Source organism: Panulirus ornatus, chromosome 5 (assembly GCF_036320965.1).
Source record: "Panulirus ornatus isolate Po-2019 chromosome 5, ASM3632096v1, whole genome shotgun sequence".
Classification (NCBI taxonomy): domain Eukaryota; kingdom Metazoa; phylum Arthropoda; class Malacostraca; order Decapoda; family Palinuridae; genus Panulirus; species Panulirus ornatus.
In genome coordinates, this window is record NC_092228.1 from 44,061,687 (window position 1) to 44,080,489 (window position 18,803).

Here is an 18,803-nt window from a genome sequence, read left to right on the forward strand (position 1 = left end):
GTGGATGTGTTGGAAATGAAATGTCTGAAGACAAAATGTGGTGTGACGTGGTTTGATCAGGTAAGTAATGAAAGTCTAAGAGAGATGTGTGGTAATAATAAGAGTGTGGTTGAGAAAGCAGAAGCGGGGGCGTTGAAATGATTTGGGCGTATGAGGAAAATGAGTGAGGAAAGGTTGACAAAAAGGATATATGTGTCAGAGGTGGAGGGAACAAGGAGAAGCAGGAGACCAAATTGGAGGTGGAGGGATGGTGTGAAGATTTTGAGCGATTAGGGCCTGAACATGCAGGAAGGTGAGAAGTGCGCAAGGAACAGTGTGAACTGGAATGATTTAGTATACCTGGGTTAACGTGCTGTCAATGGACTGGATCAAGGCATGTGAAATGTCTAGGGTAAACAATGGAAAGGTCTGTGGAGCCTATATGTTGATAGGGAGATGTAGTTTTAGTGCATTAAACATGACAGCTAGAGACCAAGTGTGAATGAACGTGGCTTTTTTGTCTGTTTTCCTGATGCTACCTCGCTTACGCAGGGGGTGGTGGTGCTGTTTCCTGTGGGGGGGAGTGGCACGGGAATGGATGAAAGCAAGCAAGGATGAATATGTACATGTATACGATGATAAATATGTTTGATGGAGTAAGTAATGAACGGGTAAGAGAGATGTGTGGTAATAAAAAGTGTGGTTGAGAGAGCAGAAGAGGATGTTTTGAAATGGTTTGGTCACATGGAGAGAATGAGTGTGGAAAGATTGACAAAGAGGATATATGTGTCACAGGTGGAGGGAATGAGGAGAAGTGGGAGACCAAATTGGAGGTGGAAAGATAGGAGTGAAAAAGATTTTGAGTGATCGGGGCCTGAACATGCAGGAGGGTGAAAGGCATGCAAGGAATAGAGTTAATTGGAATGATGTGGTATACCGTGGTCGATGTGCTATCAATGGATTGACCCAGGGCATGTGAAGCATCTGGGGTAAACCATGGAAAGTTCTGTGGGGCCTGGATGTGGAATGGGAGCTGTGGTTTCTGTGCATTATACATGACAGCTAGAGACTGAGTGTGAACGAATGTGGCCTTTGTTTGTCTTTTCCTAGTGCTACCTCACGCACATGTGGAGGGAAGGGGTTGTTATTTCATGTGTGGCGGGGTGGCGACGGGAATGGATAAGGGCAGACAGTATGAATTATGTACACGTGTATATATGTATATGTCTGTGTGTGTATATATATGTATACTTTGAGATGTATAGGTATGTATATGTGCGTGTGTGGACGTGTATGTATATATGTGTGTATGTGGGTGGGTTGGGCCATTCTTTCGTCTGTTTCCTGGCGCTACCTCGCTAACGCGGGAGACAGCGACAAAGTATAATTAATATACATATGTTGATATGTATATGTATGTGTATGTGCGTGTGTATGGTCATGCGTATATGAGTGGATAAGTCTTTCTTCCTCTGTTTCCTGGCACTACCTTGCTGATATGGGAAATGGTGATCAAGTATAATAAATATACATAAATGAATGTAAACACTTCCTTAGAATACACATTTAATAAAAGTGGCTGACATAAACATTTGAAACTTTGTAAAACAATGTATTTCTTTAGAGATTTCAATGCAAAAGGATGTATGAACAATAACTGTGAGCTCATAACACTCCAAGGTGTGCAAGAACTTCGATAAATTTTCTGAATGTAAATGGGGTAACAGCTGTAGCTTTTTGCCTTACAGTTTGGTGGTGTCTACACATTTGATGGAGCATACAAAAAAAAATGGCACCAAATGAAAGACAAGACAAATATAAGTGATCGAGTTAGATACAAAGAGCAAGAGAGGGTATAGAGAAAGTGCCACAGGAAAACATACGGAATGATGATAGGATATGGAGCAAAGGGGGAGGGAGACTGGAAGCAGCAGGACATGGCATCTGAAAAATTACTGGAATAACAAAGATAGCACAACAAAAAATATAGAAGGAATAAGACTGGAGCAGAATGGGATCAGTAAGAAAATCATATAAACAAACCATTTTTCAGCAGAGGCATTGATGGAACTAGTAAGAAAATTACACCAAAAAATGTAAGCAATACTCTTCGAAGAACAAAAACACAAACAAGCAAATAATATAAGAAAACCAAGGCACATGAAGCAGCTGGGGGAAACCATGGCCTGGTGGTGATAGGGTACAGTGGTATCAGTGCACTGAATATAACAACTATAGAATTTTTGTGAATAAATGCAGCCTTTCTTCATCTGTTCCTGGCAATATCTTGCTAATTCAGGAAATGGTGGTCAAGTATGAAAAATATATATAATTTCTTCCATAAGATAGAAAAAAAATAACTACGAAAGGATACATAAAGTTAGTTATGCTTCTGAAAACATGAAGTTTTACAAGAGCAAGAGGATCAGGAACAGCCCTTAACAAAAAATATACAGTACAGTAATTGTTTTGGCATGTTTTCTCCTTACACCTTGAAGCTTTGGAACTTTCTATCCTCTCGTGTCTTTCCCAATAACTATGATTTAGCGCTTTCTAAAAAGCAGGTTTTTCACCTCCAATATATGTAAAAACTTCTTGTCTCTTCATTTTTCCTTTCATTAACCCTTTTATATTTCCATTAAGGCTAAGCCTCTGACAAAAAAAAAAAAAGGGAAAAAATACTGAAAATACAGTAAAAATCACTGCCCTCTCAGGAAATTATGTCTTCAACTCCAAAGGTACCACAGTAACCACAGGAGGAAAACATTACTCCCTGATACTTCCATGTACAAATAGGTACAGCTACCACTATCTATATTTCATGATGGTCTTACATGAAACACATGAAGTCTGCAACCTCCAATTTCAATAAAGGTGCTACTTATGGTTTCAATGCATCCCACTGTTTAATGAAAATGCTGAGAAACTTGGGACTTTACTTTTGGTTCACCCTCTGATATCTGGACAATACGAGAAGTATAATGTTTGATGCAAATACCTAAATGAATATCATAGCAGAGGAGTTCTATAATCATGGGGTTTCTTCTCTTAAACTCTTTCAAACATTATAATACTCTTCAGCGTGATGACTACCAACATTCACAACTTTATCACTCCATTTATCCCATTCATCCACCATACTGTCAATGAAGAAAAAAAAAAAATGTTCACGTTAATTCTACATACCAAACTGATTTTGAAATGAGAATGCCGAGATCAAGTCAACCTTACTTCTCCCTATCTTATGGTGGGCAGATTCATAGCCATCAGTCTCTCACTGTAATTTAACTCTCTTAATTTAAGCACCATCTTACCATCTTTGTTACCCTACTTATACCTTCTCAGCTAGTTCTTTATACCATTTTTCTTTAACTGAGATGGACACACATGAAACATATTTCAGTTTCCTAAAATTTCTTTTTCTATGAACTTAAAAGCAGTTCTACCATTTGGCAGCAGACAGTTTGCCCCCTAAATACTGGTAACTCGCTTGAGGTGAAGTTATGGTACGAGATTAGGTACACATTTAACTCCCTAGTCCCTCCTATTCACTAATTCCCGTACTTTATTTCCTCCTATTCAATATCTATTCTGGAGTCTTCCCTCACCATGTCCCATCCTCATTACTTTCCATTTACTCAGGTTGAATTTTGTTAATCATGCACACAACACATGACTTTGGCATCATCCGGGAAATGCACTCAGTTACGAGTTCAGGACTTCTAATTTGCATCATTCAGGAAATGTAATTAGTTAGAAGTCAGCAACTTCTAAGTTAATTACACATCAAGAAGAGCAATGGTCCAAAGAACGTTACTCCCTAAGCCCTATGGCATGCCTCTGGTGACCCCAACCCATTTGAGAAGGTTCCTCTGACATGCATTCTTTGTTCCATTCTACTGGCATAATTCTTTATACATCAAAGGAGTTTACCCCTAATTCCTACCACAATATCAAGAAGCACAGTAATTCCTACCTCAAAATCCTTCATTAAATGTGCTGCAGTTGTATGGCCTAAAAATTCTAACCCCATTTCTTCACAATATGTTCTTTGTTATTATACCAAAAAATTGTAACAAGGTACACTTTCTCGTTTCAAGTAATTCAAATAAAAAATTCATCACACAATACCAAGTAACATGATACCAAATAATTAACTTGTTTTCACTATAATAAGGTGCTAAACCAAAGACATAATTATAAAAGTGACAAATAACATTACAAAAAATGAATGTTTACTAACATGTATGAATAGAGGCAAGTAAAAATGTTCAAAGTAAAAACAATCTTAACTTTTGAGTTAACATCTTTGAAAACAAACATATAAATCCATTAACTACTTGGTACAAAATCAACAAGATAATCATGTTTTGCAATATTGAAAAATCTAATAATTGGTTTAATGAAGTTGGTGACAGCCACTAACTAAATAACAATCCCTTTCTATCAGATGATTGATTTAAATTCAATTCTGGTCTATTTTCCTCTTGGCATAATTGGTCGAACTTCATTTACCAATATCAAACATATCAAAATCAATATCGAGTAAACTATGTTCAGCTTCCCTGATGAATTTACATCACAATATTCAAAATAAAAAGAATCTTACCTTTAGTGTCATCATTTTTGTAAACAAATTTATAAATCTATTAACTACTCGGTACAAAATCAGCATGACAATCATGTTTTGCAATATTGAAAAATCTAATAATTGATTTTAATAAAGTTGGTGACAACCACAGCCAAAATAGTGATCCTATTCCATAAGATGACTGTTTTCAATTCAATTCTGATCTTTTACTATTGACTTAACTGGCAGAAGTTCATTTACCCAAATCAAGCATATCAAAATTAACATCAAGTAAACTATGCTCAGCTTCCCTGTTGAATTTACATCACAATATTCAAAGTAAAAAGAACCTTACCTTTTGTGTCATCATCTTTGAAAACAAATGTATAAATCTATTAACTACTTGGTGTCCCAATTTGCAATCTTATAATCATGCTCTGCAATGTTGAAAAAATCTAATAAGAGCTTCTAATGAAGTTGGTGAGAACTACAATCTAAATCGCAATCTCATTCCATCAGATGACCGATTAAAATCAATTCTGATCTTTTTTTATGCTAAACTTAATTGGCAGAAGATCATTTACCCATATCAAACATATCAAAATTAATATTAAAGTAAACTATGCTCAGCTTCCCTGTTGAATCTGCATAACAATATTCAAAGTAATAAGAATCTTACCTTTAAAGTCATCATCATTGTCAACAAATATATAAATCTATCAACTACTTGCTACCTCAATCTGCAATCTTATAATCATGCTTTGTGATGTTGAAAAATCTAATCAGAGCTTTCGATGAAGTTAATGACAGACACAATCTAAATTGTAATCTCTTTCCATCAGATGACTGATTAAAATAAATTCTGATCTTGTTTTATGCTAGACTTAAGTGGGAGAAGCTCATTTACCCATATCAAAAAATTTCAAAAATCAATATCAAGTACACTATGCTCAGCTTACATGTTGAATTTACATAACAATTTTTAAAGTAATAAGAATCTCACCTTTTGAATTCATCATCATTGTAAACAAATATATAAATCTATTAATTACTTGGTATCCCAGTAATCATGCTTCGCAATGTTGAAAAAATCTAATAAGAACTTTTGATGAAATTGGTGAGAGCCACAATCTAAATCGTAATCCCATTCCATCAGTTGACTGTATCAAAATCAATTCTGATCCTTTTTGCTCTTGATATATCTGGGAGAAGCTCATTTACCCATATCAAACATATCAAAAGTATTACTACGTAAACTATGATCAACTTACTTGTTGAATTTCTCATGAAGATAGTCCTTTTACTTTGGGTAATGATGGCAAGTACAGCTGAATTTTGGAGATTTTAGAAATCACTATTCATTTCGACCAGATACTGTCTGAAAAGAAAGAAAAATTCTTGTTAAAAAACTATGTATTCCTCAAGACGTCTACCCTTGATTTTACACTGTGATCTGTTTCAATAATGCGAAAAATTCATTTGGTACATGATCACAGAAAACAACAGAACATAAAGGATGCAGTATGTACTTCATAGGTATTAATAAAAAAATTCTGAGTATTTTACTCAGATGAATAAAAAATCTATGAAGTTTTAGGAATAATGGCATTTCTGTGATAATACTTAATGAATCTATTCAGTATGCACCACTACGTACAATAATCATATATGCATAAAATTATCACTAACAATATAGCCTAGGTGCTCGTGCAGTTTCTAGTCTGCCTCCGCAAAGAAGCTGAGAACCGATTGCTTCCTTTGAAGTAAAAATGTCCTGGATGAGTCCTCCTGTCCAATGACAATGAGAAAGCCCTACCAAAGGTGATTCCTCGCTTGGAGGCTAGCAACATCCGTGCAACTATATGAATTTTTGCAAAACATGCTGCATGTAACAGCCTAGCCATACCGTCTCGTTAAGAAAAAACATATATCACAAATTACACATAAAAAGTGGTTTTTAATATTACGAATGGCATTACAGGGACGCGTCAATCTTTTATCATGACTCTATCAACCATGAATGGCATTACAGAGATGCGTTAATCTTTTATCATGACTCTATTAACTTGAAAAATATATTCCGCGCAAAATTGATACGGAAAGGGATGAAGAGATACCTAAGATAGGAAGACAAAAAAAAAAGAGGTAAATAAAAATGAATGGAAAAAAGTATGGATGAAGTGGTGCTTGAGGTGGTGATTTGTCGATTGAATCTGCTCAGGAGCGGAACTGAAAAAGTATATGAAACCATGGAAAAGGGCTAGGGTACCATAGGTGCCAAATAACTGGAAGGAGTGACTAGTCTCCAAAACAGCATTTAAGGAGAGGGAAGCAAGCTGTGTCAGCTGTTTGTTGATATCCAACGACATGCTGTCAAGGAATCTCCATTAAAGCCTGACGTATATATTCCAACATGATTATTCAATATCATTAAAATCCTGACTGCTAAGAAGGTGTGGCGAGCTTTCAAGTGATTTAAATTCATGAATTACCCAACATACCGCCATTGCCTTAATTAGACAACAATCAGCATGATAAACTAAATCTATAGAGGTAATTCTGTAATCATAATGATCTATGTAAAGCAACCATTTCCCTAAACTTGATTCAAATAAGGGGCTAAAATCACACACTCGAACCAGCAGTCTTCCCCACGAGGCATTTAAGTTAGCAAACCATTTAACTGTGTTCCTATTGTAAAATTGTATCACTTCATTATCCAAATCGGTATAAAAAAAAAAGTGGCATTAACATATCTCTCACAATTTGACAACTTACCAACAAGTGACAGTCACCATTTGGCCAAAAGAACTCTGCCCGTAATGTGGTACATGTTGACAACCACAAACCCTTCTTCTGAAGTCTTGCGTTTGTTAAGGAATTAATATTAATTATCTCATTAATGCTAATTAATCTCACTCTTTTACGGCAGTTATAATTAAAATATTTAATTAGCAGTTATTGGTGCTGTAAAATGAATTGAAAAATTAGTATAAAAGGTACCACTCGAAAAAAAAGTTCATACAATCACATCTAGAGTGGAAATAACCGTACCCCATTTTCTTCATATATTTTCTTCTTTTCCATACCTTTATTAAAGTAATAAATTAAAGATATTTTGACAAATAAATTCCTTTTCGTGCAATAAAATTAGTCTGACCATCTAAATATTTTTACCAAATTCAATTTCAATTTCTAAAGTTATGTTCTCAAAGGGGAAAAGAAAATGGACGCCTGCCAATATATAATGAATTCATTTACACATTAGTTATTTTCCCCCATTAGTCTACAATGGTGGGTCATACGGTAATTAAGCAACAAGTTCATTTTAATTTCTTTTAACTTTATGATTAGATTAATTAACTTTTCCAACATTGATATTTGAATATACATTAATTCTGATGCGTGAAGGTCATTTCTAAATGCATTATATTCACGAGAAATGACTCTATGGCCAATATATATGAAGGCAAGCATGAATATGTATGTATGTCTGTGTATGTATATGTATGTATATGTGTATGTTGATATGTATATCTGTATGTATATTTGCGTGCGTGTTCGTTTATGTATGTATATGAGTGGATGGACCAATCTTCGACTATTTCCTGGCGCTACCTCCCTGACGAGGGAAACGGCGATCATTATATTACATTATATTATATTATATTATATTATATATATATTTTTTTCTTTTCCAAAAAAAGGGGGGCCAGGAGAGGATATTCCCTCTAAGACTCAGTCCTCTGTTCTTAAGTCTACCTCGCAAACGTGGGAAATGGCGACAAAGCAAAAAAAAAAAAAAAAATATATATATATATATATATATATATATATATATATATATATATATATATATATATATATATATATATCCACTGACAACAGATACGTATAATTATAAGCTCATTTTCAACTTACTTTAGCTTAAAATCAATGTTTATGTCGATAAAGACACAAATACATATCACTGAACTTTTACGCGCATCATTTCGCCATTTGTGGAGATGAGAGAAGCCTTGAGGGGCGTCCATGACAGGTGAGAGAATTTGAAATGATGATTCAGGAAAAAAAATCTTGAAAAGATAAATCGCAATTCTGTAACTCAATTTTGTGTTTTACGGCGATGTTAAGGAAGAATATATAAAAGTATTTTTATTGGGTATTGTAAACTGAAGATGTCATGGTTATTTTGGGGTAAAATGAATGATATATATCGCCTCGATGGTAATTATTCTTCAATTCCTTGATATTATCTGGGTTGGAAGGAGAGATGCTGCCGGACGATCAGTCAAATAAAAACTATTAGAGTCTTCTTTAATGCTTGGAGCTTCATAAGATAGAAATTCTATTAATACAATATTAATAAAAACATTTGATTAATTAACTCCTATAAAATGTATATAGAATTATACATTTCAAGTATATATTGAAATATTGAACCGAAACTCATTTTATCTAGATGTCCTTCGACTTGGCGGGCGCTTCTTCGTCTAGAAAATTTCTCCTGCGAAATTGAAGAATTTCCCCGAGTTCAGGGAGTTTCTGAGCATCAAAATGTGGTAAGTTATTTTCAGGCACAGTGATGGATGATTTTTATTCCACTCTGATGGCAGTAGAGTGATGGATGAGAGAGAATTATCTGAATTTAAAAATTCTTGTTCATGGATTTGTACGCCATGGACGAGGGGGGCGGGGCCGTAGGAAATGGCGGCTTATCTCCTGGCTTCCCTGGGAGAGGCTGCTGATGGGTCTACGCGCTCGGAAAGCCGGGTATAAATGATATCTATATATATGTACATTATCAATTTTATATGATTATTTTCAGCATTCATCTCTTGGAGATCCCAATGGAGGCTGGAGGCCAGGCAATGTTCTTTGGGCCTTCACGTCCTGCCTGGTCTGGGATATCGCATTTTTTTTAATGGGATTTCTCATTTTTTTCATGAATTTATTAGGTATATATGGACTGCCTGGAAATGGCTTCCACTGGGACCAGGCAGACCCGACCTCATGCCAGCAAGTCGGTCCCGGGATCCTAGGCCACGCATTCGGTCCCAGGATCCTAGGCCACGCATTCGGTCCTGGAATCCTAGGCCACGCAGCCGGTCATGGGACCCTATACCAGCAAGCTGGTCCTGGGATCCTAAGCGACCCAACTGGTCCTGGGATCCTAGGCCACGCAGCCGGTCGTGGGATCTTTGGCCACGCAGTCGGTCCCGGGACCCTTGGCCATGCAGTCGGTCCTGGGATCCTTGGCCATGCTGTCGGTCCCGGGACCCTAGGCCACGCAGTCGGTCCTGGGATCCAAGGCCACGCAGTCGGTCCCAGGATCCTAGGCCATGCAGTTGGTCCTAGGATCCTAGGCCACGCAGCTGGTCCTGGGATCCAATGCCAGCAAGTCATTCCTGGGAACCTAGGCCACGCAGTCGGTCCCGGGATCCTAGGCCACGCATTCGGTCCTGGAATCCTAGGCCACGCAACTGGTCCTGGGACCCTATGCCAGCAAGTCAGTCCTGGGATCCTAAGCCACGCAGCCAGTCATGGGACCCTATACCAGCTAGTTGGTCCTGGGATCCTAAGCGACCCAACTGGTCCTGGGATCCTAGGCCACGTAGCCGGTCCTGGGATTTTTGGCCACGCAGTTGTTCCTGGGATCCTAGGCTACGCAGTCGGTCCCGGGACCCTAGGCCACGCAGTCGGTCCCAGGATCTTAGGCCAAGCAGTTGGTCCCGGGACCCTATGCCAGCAAGTCGGTCCCGGGATCCTAGGCCACGCATTCGGTCCCGGGATCCTAGGCCACGCATTCGGTCCCGGGATCCTAGGCCACGCATTCGGTCCCGGGATCATGGGCCACGCATTCGGTCCTAGGATCCTAGGCCACGCAGCTGGTCCTGGGACCCAATGCCAGCAAGTCAGTCCTGGGAACCTAGGCCACGCAGTCGGTCCCTGGATCCTAGACCACTCAGCCGGTCCTGGGAACCTAGGCCACGCAGTCGGTCCCTGGATCCTAGACCACTCAGCCGGTCCTGGGAACCTAGGCCACGCAGTCGGTCCTGGGATCCAAGGCCACGCACAGTCCCAGGACCCAAGGCCACGCGGTCGGTCCCAGGACCCTAGGCCACACGGTCGGTCTCAGGATCATAGGCCACGCATTCGGTCCCGGGATCCTAGGCCACGCAGTCGGTCCCAGGACCCCTAGGCCGCGCGGTCGGTCTCAGGATCCTAGGCCACGCAGTCGGCCTTGGGATCCAAGGCCACGCAGTTGGTCCCAGGACCCTAGGCCACCCAGACGGTCCCAGGACCCTAGGCCACCCAGACGGTCCCAGGACCCTAGGCCACCCAGTCGGTCCTAGGACCCCTAGGCTACGCAGTTGGTCCCTGGACCAAAGGCCACGCAGTCGGTCTTGGGAACCAAGGCAAGTCCCAGGACCGCAGGATACATCCACCCCAGCCAGACCCAGGGCCTTGTCTATCCATCCCATCTATTATACCATATATTATTTATTTTATTAATTATACTTTATCGCTGTCTCCCGCGTTAGCGAGGTAGCGCAAGGAAACAGACGAAAGAATGGCCCAACCCACCCTCATACACATGTATATACATACACGTCCACATACATTTCAACATATACATATATATACGTACACACACATATACATAATTCATACTTGCTGCCTTCACTCATTCCCGTCACCACACCGCCACACATGAAATGACAAACCCCCTCCCCCCGCATGCGCGCGAGGTAGCGCCAGGAAAAGATAAAGACCACATTCATTCACACTCAGTCTCTAGCTGTCATGTATAATGCACCGAAACCACAGCTCCCTTTCCACATCCAGGGCCCACAAAACTTTCCATGGTTTACCTCAGATGCTTCACATGCCCTGGTTCAATCCATTAACAGCACGTCGACCCTGGTATACCACATCGTTCCAATTCACTCTATTCCTTGCACGCCTTTCATCCTCCTGCATGTTCAGGCCCCGATCGCTCAAAATCTTTTTCACTCCATCTTTCCACCTCCAATTTGGTCTCCCACTTCTCGTTCCCTCCACCTCCGACACATATCCTCTTGGTCAATCTTTCCTCACTCATTCTCTCCATGTGAGCAAACCATTTCAAAACACCCTTTTTATTACCACACCTCTCTCTTACCCTTTCATTACTTACTCGATCAAACCACCTCACACCACATATTGTCCTCAAACATCTCATTTCCAGCACATTCACCCTCCTCCGCACTAAATCTATAGCCCACGCCTCGCTACCATATAACATTGTTGGAACCACTATTCTTTCAAACATACCCATTTTTGCTTTCCAAGATAATGTTCTCGACTTTCATACATTTTTCAACGCTCCCAGAACTTTCACCCCCTCCCCCACCCTGTGACTCGCTTCCGCTTCCATGGTTCCATCTGCTACCAAATCCACTCCCAGATATCTAAAACACTTCACTTCCTCCAGTTTTTCTCCATTCAAACTTACCTCCCAATTGACTTGTCCCTCAACCCTACTGTACCTAGTAACCTTGCTGTTATTCACATTTACTCTCAGCTTTCTTCTTTCACACACTTTACCAAACTCAGTCACCAGCGTCGCAGTTTCTCACCCGAATCAGCCACTAGCGCTGTATCATCAACAAACAGCAACTTACTTCCCAAGCTCTCTCATCCACAACAGACTGCATACATGCCCCTCTTTCCAAAACTCTTGCATTTACCTCCCTAACAACCCTATCCATAAATGAATTAAACAGCCATAGAGACATCACGCACCCCTGCCGCAAACTGACATTCACTGAGAACCAATCAATTTCCTCTCTTCCTACTTGTACACATGCCTTACATCCTTGATAAAAACTTTTCACTGCTTCTAACAACTTGCCTCCCACACCATATATTTTTAATACCTTCCACAGAGCATCTCTGTCAACTCTTATCATATGCCTTCTCCAGATCCATGAGTGCTACATACAAATCCATTTGCTTTTCTAAGTTTTTCTCACATACATTCTTCAAAGCAAACACCTGATCCACACATCCTCTACCACTTCTGAAGCCACACTGTTCTTCCCCAATCTGATGCTCTGTACATGCTTTCACCCTCTCAATCAATACCCTCCCATTTAATTTCCCAGGAATACTCAACAAACTTATACCTCTGTAATTTGAGCACTCACCTTTATTGCCTTTGTACAACAGCACTATGCACGCATTCCACCAATCCTCAGGCACCTCACCCTGAGTCATACATACATTAGATATCCTTACCAACCAACCAGTCAACAACACAAGTCACCCCCTTTTTTTTTTTTTTTTTTTCATAAATTCCACTGCAATACCATCCAAACCCGCTGCCTTGCCAATTTTCATCTTTTACAAAGCTTTTACTACCTCTTCTCTATCAAATCATTTCTCTCTCTCTCTCTCTCTCTCTCTCTCTCTCTCTCTCTCTCTCTATATATATATATATATATTATATATATATATATATATATATAATATATTCTGAATTTTCAGCCCAACCCCACAATGCAGAAGTAATGGTGAAGTTCAGTAATTGTTATCTTGCTCTGTAGGTTACTTCATCTATGCGAGATAACAATCTTAAAAAGAAATTCTTAAAAATGAAGCAATGAAATTACACATTGTCATAGTTTTATCTTCTATAAAACCTTTGTTATATAAAAAGAATCTTTCATGACTTCCAGAAAATGTAAAATGAGATTAATTTTCTCAAGCAAAATTTTGATGTTAATTTAGATCAATGATACGTTGCTTAATGTTTTCCAGATTTTTATGTATTACAGTCTTAGACCTTTAAATATATTTATGATTTTCCTCTGATGTTAACTATTATTTAAGATGATTATGATTATCTACAGAGCCAGAATAATGAAACAGTGACTGCCACTCTGGACCACATCAAATATTCTTTCAAATATATTCCTTTTGCTGTTTTTTTTTAACTGTGAATTCTCCAGCTGCTCAAAGTTACACCATGTTGGAAAAAGTCATCATTGGGAACACAGTCTCTTCAAAAGACTCCAGTATCCACATTTTCCTACTATACTGGAAGCAGAGCAGCCTTTGAAAAGAGGTCCTGGGGACTATTTTGATCATCAAAATTGATTTTGTTCTAATAATATTAATGATTTAAGTATTTTTTTTCATTGTATTTGATCATTGATGTTTGCATTTTAGAGATCCATAGTGAAAGATGTTTAGAGCACTAAACCAGAGAAGAAATACTCCACAAGATATACCAAGAATAGATTTACTTTTTCAAATCTACTCACCTTTGCCATCTCAGTGAAGTACCAACCAGTAAGCCGAGATGACTAGACAGTTAAGGAAATATGCTCATGTGGCTCCTCTTTCTGTACTGCACTTTAGAAAAGTTGACACACAGATGGTGGACTTCCAGACCATTCACTCCTCCTTTTTCTCTGTTGTTGTCTATGATTTGTGGATGTTCAGATGATTTTTTTTCCCCCTGTACAGAGGTATAACCAACATTAGTGAAGCTGTTGAACTTAAAAGGGTTTATTACAAAAAGGAATACTTTTTAGGCTCCATGTATATATCTAAATGCTACTTATGAATATTGCACATAGAATTTATGGAAATTGAATATTAAGCTTGCCAGGATTAAAGGTGAACTATTTTTCAACTTAACCATAACTGATATTGAAATGTACTTTGACGTCAACATATTTGTACGCAGCCTTTTACTAGAACACATCAGGAAAATTACAAGGAGGCTTGTCTGCTGGTTGATATTAGAAATTTGTGTGTGGACCTAATAAATATATAACACGCCAAAGGAAAATGTCTCTGAATGAAATTACGAATTTCCATCTCAAGGTCGACATAATTTTTAACAATTTTTGAGTGATGAAGAAACATAAATGCAGATGCTTGATTTTCATTAACTATACCCTATTAACAAAGGCTGATGTCAGCTTAGACCAGACAAGAGTGTATAAGCTCCAATATTATTTCTCAGACTTGTGAAATTTGTAAGAGAGTAGTTCAAAGAATTTACAAATGTATCCATAGTCACAAGTGGAATTGCAGTAAGACTGATGGATTTAATTGCATATCTATGCTTGTTAGTAACATTAGAAATCGTTTAGTGGCAATCTTTTAGCTTGTCAGGTTACTCCCTATACAAATATTACTCTTTTACAGGTTGGGTTATGTTTTCATATTCCTAGCACTCTGGGAGGATGTGCATGGTTGCATTAAGAACAAGAATGAAGGCAATTTGCCCACAAAGCAACCTGTTGATGAAGAACAGGGAAAGAAGGTTGAGAAGAGCTTAATGGATGACAGGTTTGTTTGGAATCTTTCATTAGATTTGTGTAGAAATATTAAATGTAATATGGCCTTGCTTGTTATGGTAATGAATATTTGTTTGAATGTATGCTTAGGTTGATTTCTAGTGTAAAGAAAGACCATAGCTATATTGTATAGGCTTATTACATGATATTTTCATAATGTGTATTGAAAGTAGAGATTATAAACCTTGTATTTTGGTGTATAATGAAATTAATGATATTTGTCTTTGTGCCTCATGATTCCTGGGTATCCAGTCACTTTGTTGGATCAGCCGTTACATCATTTGGTGATGATCTTGTGATCATCTAACCCACAGAGCGAGTTTCTGCATTTAGTTCTGGGTTTAGTGCACTGGAGCTCTCGGCTCTTCCCATTTATACTGACACATGGGTGTTGTGTGTAACTGGATAAGAAAAAGTCTATGACTTTTGCCAGTGTAGTATACCTGCCATTTTTCACTCACATTACGAACAGTTTTGGTCTTCAGTAACCTCTTAGTGTTGAAAACCATCCGACTTGTTCCTCCCATAATGACTTACTCCCAATAGACCCAGGCACTTTGATTTTGAAATAGTCTTCCTTGATTATATTGTTCATTTTCCTAATATCCACCTTTTGTTTCTCTAACACTTTCTGTGGTCATACATTTCTCTCTCTCTCTCCAATCATCATGCTTTTGTAGTAACCTTAATTCCTGTTTTGCTTATCACCATAAAAGACTCATCTTTTACCCCTCAGTCTTTTTTTTTTCCCTGTCTGAAAAACTCTCAAAATCCCATTCATCCTTTTTCTGTTCATCTCCCTCCATTTTCATAAAGATTGTAGTCTAGCTAAGCCTTATATAGTGACAATCCTCTGTTTTATGATACCATGTGTAAGCGCGAGTACAACTTAGCGACAAAGTATAATAGAAAATATATATTAGCTAGTGTCCTGTATACTTTACTTTGGCTATTCTGCAGTTACACATTTGTATCTTGTGTCTCACTAACTTAGTACTATTGAGTTGCATCACTCTCTTGGAAGTTTGATGCACATTGATGTTGAACTGGACTGGAAATTCATGAGGATTATATTTATGTGAGTTGAAAGGGTACAGGGAAGACTATTAGGGATGGTTAAAGGGAGGAAATGTGAAAAAGTGTTTTTATAGCTGTCCATTAGGTTGGTGTTTAGGAACTTGGTCCGTCTGGGCAGCTTGGTTCTCAAATGACAAATGCCTTACATTGTTTAAAGATTACCCGTCATTAATGTAAAAATTTCTTGATTGTAGAAATGACAAAAAGTCTGCAGAACATGGATGTCCAGCCAAGCTTGCAAAGAACCCACCTGATTACCCACACACCATGGTTGATGCAGGTACATTATCAGAGGGAGAAGATTCGGACTTTCCTCAATATGACAGTCTGATAGGAGGTGACGCTGGTTTAAGCAAAGAGAAAACTGGCAATTCGTTTGTCCTTGAGAATGTATATTTTGTTTCAGGAGAGACTGATACTGAATCTGAGACTGATACCGATTTTGAGACAGATACCGATTCTGAGACCTCAAAGGATAATATTTTTTATCTTGATAGTGATGTGGATTCTGAGACTGAGGAAAGTTACAGTTCCACCTCTACAGATTCTGAGGAAGATAATGACGACAGAACTGAGGATAGCGACAGAAGTGACACTACCAGCTCCACTGGGATTGTGAATATGGCAGATGACACGGACTCTACGGAAGAGAGCACAGATACAGAGACCAGTGAGAGTGGTAGCACTTCAAACCTGACTGAGAGTGGGAAAAACACTACTGATATTGATGAGAGTGGGAAAAATACCACTTGTAATGTTACCAGTAACAAGCCTAATGTTGTTGACAATGTAAGCAGCACTTCAAGACTACCTTTCTTCTAACAGTGCTGTAAGTTTGAAGGATGACACTTTTGGTTTGATGACATGGAATGGGATATTGATACTGATATTAGCAAGAGATTGAATGGTTACAATACTTTAAGTGTGATTGGTTAAAATCTTTCATGTAGAGAGAGACTTATGATTTAGGGAATCTTAGATGAAGTTTTAGTTTACCAGTAATTTACAGATTATGTTGTGCATTCTTTTCACTCTACAAGTATGATCTCTGATTTTATAAGTATATACATGTATTCTTGGTTATTGGATGAGCATTTATATTGTATTTTTGCTAGAAAAGATGTAGCTGAAGTATATTACTGCATTGTAAGCACATTTCATCAACAGAACTTGCTACTACTTCCCATGTTTGCAAAAATTGTGAAGTTTGCTGACTTTTCCTCAAACTAGATAATGTAATACTTTTATTTAGTCACCATTTCCACTTGCTGAATTGAGTACAGTAATGGGTTCATCAGAATTATGTTCCAGAGACTTTGTTTCATAAACTATAATGGAGAATGTAAAAGGAAAATCTGTAGTGTGCTGTACGCTGAAGAATGTAAAAGTGCATTTTTGTAACAGTAATTTTTCCCTATAGGTGCTCAAGAGAATGTTGATTTATTTGTACACATGGAATGTTCATTTTTTATACGGACATATTTATTAATAAATATGCAAGCTTGTATATAGTATTTTTATGGAAACTGTTATCCATCTCTGTAAGTATAGTCAAGAAAATCGCTGGGATATTTAGGACTGGGCTCGCAGAAACTACTATTTGTTTGCATTCATAAGTAAATCATATCTAATCCTGAGTAAGTTTTGACAATAGAGACTGAGTGGATAATTTGTGTCCAAAGGCAAAGGAGCAAGGGTGTGTGGGAGATTGAAGGGTGGATTTAAAGAGGCCTTGAGTTAATGTGGCCTAAGCATTTGGGGAGTGATTGGCATGCATAGGATATAAAAAAAAAATGTAGTTTTTAAGTAATACTGGAACCAGTGAGTTGAATTGGGACATACTCCAGTAGGCAATTCAGATCACAGTACATAGGTTTTGAGGGAAAGGTGTTTTATTTAAAACTAGAGGGTATGTGAAGAAGCGAGGCCATATGTCTTCCTGAAGTTCCCTCACTGATGGGAAATGACAAAAATGGCTATGGGGGTAGTGCCCTCCCACAGTGAGAATCCTGAAAGTTTTTTTTTTTCTTTTTTTGTGGATGGGGTTAATGTCACCATGATATCCTTGCTAGCTAACTATATATCTAGATACCTATATCTCCAATGCCCGTTCCAATTGGAAGTCTCTCAAGAGTTTGGCCACAGCAATACAGGCTTAATTACTAGTAAACTCCAGTGCCTCACCCTTACCAAGCCACAGACAGAGGATAACTCGTGCAGTGTTTGCAGAGGCTCCAACCAGATGTTCCTACTGATTACTAATTCGTAATGCTCCTACCCACTACTTTTACCTAAATCTTTCTACCTATTCCCACCTGCTACTACTGTCTACTGCTCCTACCATTTTGCCAAAAGGCAGGTCTAAGCACTTGGTGCTCAACACAAGAAAATCTAATTACGTAGAATAAGCTGTGCGAGTTAGTGTTGTCAAGTGTCACATATGACAAGGATAGACTGTACATGGACAATACCAGTAATACACATGGGTGAGGCAGAAAGACAGTTACCTGGATCAGAGGAATGGAACTTGGTATCCACTGAAGAGCTGGCTCACTAAGCAATTGTCACTAACCCCACTGATACCCAGGTGGGTAGTAACTGGTAATATACTTCCCTGGTCGTTGGCTGGCTACCAACTACTACCTACCTTAATGGTGAAGTTAATTATCTTCCATATTTGAGAAAGGTCAAGAATCTAAACAACTGTATCATCATATAGTGAGATAGTACCAGGAAAAGGAAAAGATGGCCTCATTTTCTCACATTACCAGCTGCTCTGTTATAATGCACCAAAACCAGGCCTCCCTCATTCACAGCCA

General features: G+C 38.5%; 1 protein-coding gene and 1 long non-coding RNA gene across 2 annotated transcripts in view; one reads left to right on the forward strand and one right to left on the reverse strand.

Annotated features, from left to right (window-relative positions):
• The window catches only part of LOC139748747 (uncharacterized), a 114,946-nt gene extending 107,519 nt beyond the window's left edge, over positions 1 to 7,427 (reverse strand). Inside the window, exons 1-2 of the long non-coding RNA XR_011712817.1 lie at positions 7,328 to 7,427; positions 5,821 to 5,927 (exon numbers count right to left, since the gene is read on the reverse strand). This is a non-coding gene — a long non-coding RNA (uncharacterized lncRNA). The remainder of the gene's footprint in view (positions 1 to 5,820; positions 5,928 to 7,327) is intronic.
• Positions 7,428 to 8,994: 1,567 nt separating this feature from the next.
• LOC139748746 (uncharacterized) lies at positions 8,995 to 17,491 on the forward strand. Its single transcript, XM_071662168.1, has 3 exons — positions 8,995 to 9,111; positions 14,756 to 14,899; positions 16,179 to 17,491. Exons 1-3 carry the CDS (start codon positions 9,107 to 9,109, stop codon positions 16,804 to 16,806), a joined length of 777 nt encoding a protein of 258 aa, XP_071518269.1. The 5' UTR covers positions 8,995 to 9,106; the 3' UTR covers positions 16,807 to 17,491.
• Positions 17,492 to 18,803: the final 1,312 nt, after the last annotated feature.